General features: G+C 27.4%; 1 protein-coding gene across 1 annotated transcript; it reads left to right on the forward strand.

Annotated features, from left to right (window-relative positions):
- Window positions 1-1,744: 1,744 nt before the first annotated feature.
- On the forward strand, window positions 1,745-4,071 carry LOC113365369 (neuropeptide FF receptor 2-like; the record flags this gene model as incomplete). The annotated part of the gene is given in 6 exon segments (XM_026606941.1): window positions 1,745-1,923; window positions 2,141-2,284; window positions 3,540-3,642; window positions 3,645-3,718; window positions 3,804-3,964; window positions 4,059-4,071. Coding segments are annotated over 6 exon segments (674 nt in total), but the record flags the coding sequence as incomplete, so codon positions are not given.
- Between the last annotated feature and the right edge of the window lie 576 nt (window positions 4,072-4,647).

Raw genomic sequence — 4,647 nt, forward strand, 5'->3', positions numbered from 1 at the left:
ACAAATCACTGTTGTCTTCTGAGCACTATCATTATGGTCTATTGAGCACTTGCACAAAACGTTATTGTCTTCTAAGAGGAAAATTGTATAACTAACACTTTAAGGTTAAATGCAAAATTACGCACATTTTGTTTATTGATGTGATGTGACGTTGCTTTCATTTGTGCAATTCGGTCAGGTTTGGCCGTTGCGCGCCAAATTTGAAATGTTATGTTGTTCCTTTTAAATTCATTATTATTCAACTAATTATGATGATATATTTTTCTTATAAAGGTGACCATATCTTTTCGAGTCAAAACCGAGACGGCAATTTTTACAGTTATGCTAATTCGGGATGAGACGGAAGCTTTATGCCAAATACTTTAAATATGATTTTAAAATAATATAAATACTATTTAAAAGATACAATAAAATTTTTTAAAACAGGGTTTTTAGAATAAATATTATTTTTTATATCAGAGTTGCGGACTTTTAGTAAGAACTTTTTATTCGATTATATGTTAAACTTTTCTTTACCTATGATGTTATATTATATCTTATATTTATCTAAAAAAATTATAACTTGTTTGTTCGTGATCATAATTTTGGTTTCATACTTTTTCGTGAAATTGAATATGTAAAAGTTGAATATATTATTATGAGATGCTATTTAAACCCGTCTTTGGAGTTTTGTATCAGGAATTTTTTTCATTCATAACGTCTTGTTTCATATAAGGGTCATTCTTCTACAAATCGTACGGATTTTCGAAAAAATAAAATGTCACATTTTAGAATCGTCTGAAATTTTTTTCACAGATATTATACATAAAATCATTTGACACGTATTTCAGGATTTTGCTGAAAAAATTTTTTTACGTAAATATTTTCGATTGAAATATAGATTTTTTGCTTAATTTCTATGAAAATCATCTGCGGTAAATTAATTATCTCCGGATGTGCTGATCGGATCAGTATTATTTTTTTTTTTTATTACACTCATATTGTAGTGAACTTTGTAATGATTAAAATTTTTGTTTTTGTTTTTGCAATTTTCTTAACAATAACAACCCTTAAATATTTACAAAGGTTTTTACTCAGCTTTACCCCAACTTGAATCGATCCAAAAAAAAACACATATTTTTTCTTTTTTTCTCTGCAACAAAATTCTTTTTACAATTTGTTGGAGACTTTGTGACATCGAAAGATATTAAATATTTTCAAGAGCGAGCCGCGCTTTTCCCGTAGGGGACCTCAAAGACTTGTACTCATTTGTCACTTTCGAATGACAATCTTATTGTTTTTCGGTTGAAAAATATTTTATAATTTCGCTTCTGGCAAAACATGAATATATATTCGAAAAAAAAACATTAGGGGAGAGCGGAGCTTAAAAGTTCGTGGGTAAAAAGAACCACTGCTAATAACTCAAAACAAGTAAAGTTAGAAATTTTTAACAACAATATTTGAATGTCTTTTCTATTCTATCTAGGGATCTATTTTCAATTTAAATATGTTTCATTTTTCACATTTTCAAAAAAAATCAAAAATTTTACATTTTTTTCTCGTAACTAAAATTACACGTAATGTTTGGTTGGGAGGGGGGGTAGTTTTGAATATCAATCCGTATCACCAAGGGTAAGGGGGTCTAAAAATCCTTAAAAAATCGATCACGTGGTTAATGTACGCTCCCTTATATACCAATCTTGTATTACCCAATGGAATGTATAATTTTTAAAATGAGTAAAAATTGAAACAATTGTTTTTTCAGCAACTTTGCTTATATCAGGAGTTCTCAATCTTTGTGCTGTAAGTTATGATCGATTGACGGCTATAGTTTTACCTCAAGAAACACGCCTGACTAAACGGGGTGTGAGATATGTTATGGCAGCTACTTGGCTGATTGGCTTTTTAGTGGCTACGCCGCTTGCAGTATTTAGGATTTATAAAGTTAGTAATATTGATATAACTTTTATATAAATAGTTGACATTTGCTTACTAAATTTTATTATTTACTAAAAGTCTATAACAATGTATATTTTTTCTTACCCAATCTTATAAGCAAGCATTGCAGTAGACGATCGATCTTTTGGGTCGCTGCATACAAAGATTAAGAATTAATAATAAACGTTTTATTATCAATTTTAAATTATGTTTTATATTTCAGGAGCGACAATGGAAGAACGTGTTAGAAACATATTGCAAAGAAGACCGCACGTTTCTTCCCATATATTGGCATGTTATCATTGCAGCTCTTGTTTGGCTACCATTAGGCGTCATGCTCATCTGTTACGTGGCTATTTTTCTTAAGGTATATAATAAATTACATTAAACCAAAGTAATATATAAATTTAAAATAAAATTTTTAATTTTATAATTTATGTATATGGTCCAAACAAATGTTCTCGACATTTTCGACAGTATGGAAAACCGATTTGTATGATTGAAAAACCATTCATCAATCGCGAGGCGTTTTTGCAGAAGGCAATTTGTCCGTTTCGGATGAATGGAGCGCAAGTGGAGGGTGTGAAAATGGTCATGCAGTTTTTGAAAGAACGGATCAGCCGATTAAATTAATTCAAACAACATTTTGCTTGAGTAGACGGTGTGCAAAAAAGCATTTAAAGAAAAAATCAGAATTTTTAAAAAAAATTCAAAGTATCAAAAAATTCAAATTTTCGAAATTTATCATTTTCAAAAAAAAACTAAATTTTGATAAATTTCAAAAATATCAAAATTAAAAAAAAAATCGATTTCTTACAAAAATTTGAAAATATTTCGAAATTTTAAAATAAAATCGAATATTTGCAAAAATTTCCAAATTATCAAAAAATTTAGAAAAAAACTTTTTTTTTAAATTCCAAAAAAATTTCAAAATTTTGAAAAAATTCTAACCTATCAAAAAAAAATCAAATTTAAAAAAAATAAACAAATTATTATTAAACATATACACAATTGTTTGATGAATACGCTCGTCGCCTAATTTAGAAAGCACTTATAAGTATACAGTATGCATTTATAATAATAATCTATTTAAAATTATTCAAAACAATTATTGAGTATTTTCATATCTCGAATGTTTAATTACGGTACGGGAAGTTCCAGCAATTTGCCTTAAGACACGATGCCATGCGCCCCACTAGTTTCACTTTTGCTTTATATATATATATATATATATATATATATATATATATATATATATAAACTATATAAATAATAATTAGCCCTGTGTTTAACACAAAATATTTCATTTCTGGTACTTCAGTTTGTTCTGGAATAGTATCCTATTCACATATTGATTTTAAATAAAATAATTTTTTGAATAAGCTGGTATGTTTTAATTTTTGTGATTTTTATAATTTTGGGCAATTTAAACTCTCATAGATTCGAATAATATTTTTAAGATATTATTGCTTAGTTCGTATACCCAAACCTGAGTTTTGATGCATAATTTTTTTTATTCTAATATTAAAATGATTTTTGCACAAAACTGTCTTTTTATAATAGAAAATAAGTTAAATAAAATCTGAAAAAATGCTGAATTTCTATTATTAATATAATTTCAGTTAGATCGCTATGAATCGATGGTACTTCGAAGAGAGCATCCTATAACCGTGAGGCATAAAACCCGCGTGGCAAAGATGTTGTTCATTGTGGTCATAGTTTTTGTGATTTGCCATTTCCTTTTACAGCTCTCGTATTTTATAGAAGCCAAAAATTAAAAAGTGACTCTCAAATGAATCAGGTAAATAACATTTAACGCAATTAAGCACATGGGGATGTTTGCAATTTTTATAAATGATTTCCTACGGCATATTTCATCTCCGCAGGTGGATGCATCGTTTCAAATTCTTTGGTTTTCATCGCACTACTTAGTTTTTCTAAACGCTGCTCTTAATCCCATTATTTATGGCCTAACAAATGAAAACTTCAGAAAGCGTTCAGACAATCAGCATTGTGCAAATGCTTTTTCAGTGCACCATCAGAAAAGGTAAATATAGTTTGTAAAATTTTTCATTCGAATAATCACTGATGATATCATACATTTAATATAACATCTTTTATTATTTTTTGCGCTCTTACAGGAATATAAATTAGTCTATTATGCCAAAAATGCATATTTCATATATTTATAAAATATTATTTGAGTATGATATAATAACATCCATGTTCGTTAAAATTATCATTAAATATATCGTGTTCAGAAAACTACTTTGTTTTCAAAATGGTATTTCATAATATGTTCTTCATTAAAATTAGCTATTTTAATAAACGGCTTAAATTTTAATAAATTAAAACAATTAATTGTATCTTATATCATAAAATTACTTTTCTTTATATACCTTCTAATAATTATTTTAATGTGGATACTCAGTTAATTAATTATGATGATAACACAGTTGAATAACTAATATGACGTTTTGGAAACATATATGCGCCACATACTTAAATTATGTACGTTATAATTAATTACTTTTACAAGCCATTAGAACTTTTTTTAGATGTCACAGTGCACAATTTAATTAACGTTTTTACTATTATATGATTTGGGTAAAGTAAATATAATATGATTATATAGTTAGCCAACCAAGACATAATAAACCTTCATTCATAAAAGCCCGCAAAATTATTTGAATATTCAAAGTGATTTGACCTTTACCATAAAGTTTTTTT

The sequence above is a fragment of the Ctenocephalides felis genome, unplaced genomic scaffold (genome assembly GCF_003426905.1).
Source record: "Ctenocephalides felis isolate EL2017-DRISC unplaced genomic scaffold, ASM342690v1 CF-g0.4_SCAFFOLD_00945, whole genome shotgun sequence".
In the NCBI taxonomy this organism is placed as follows: Eukaryota; Metazoa; Arthropoda; class Insecta; order Siphonaptera; family Pulicidae; genus Ctenocephalides; species Ctenocephalides felis.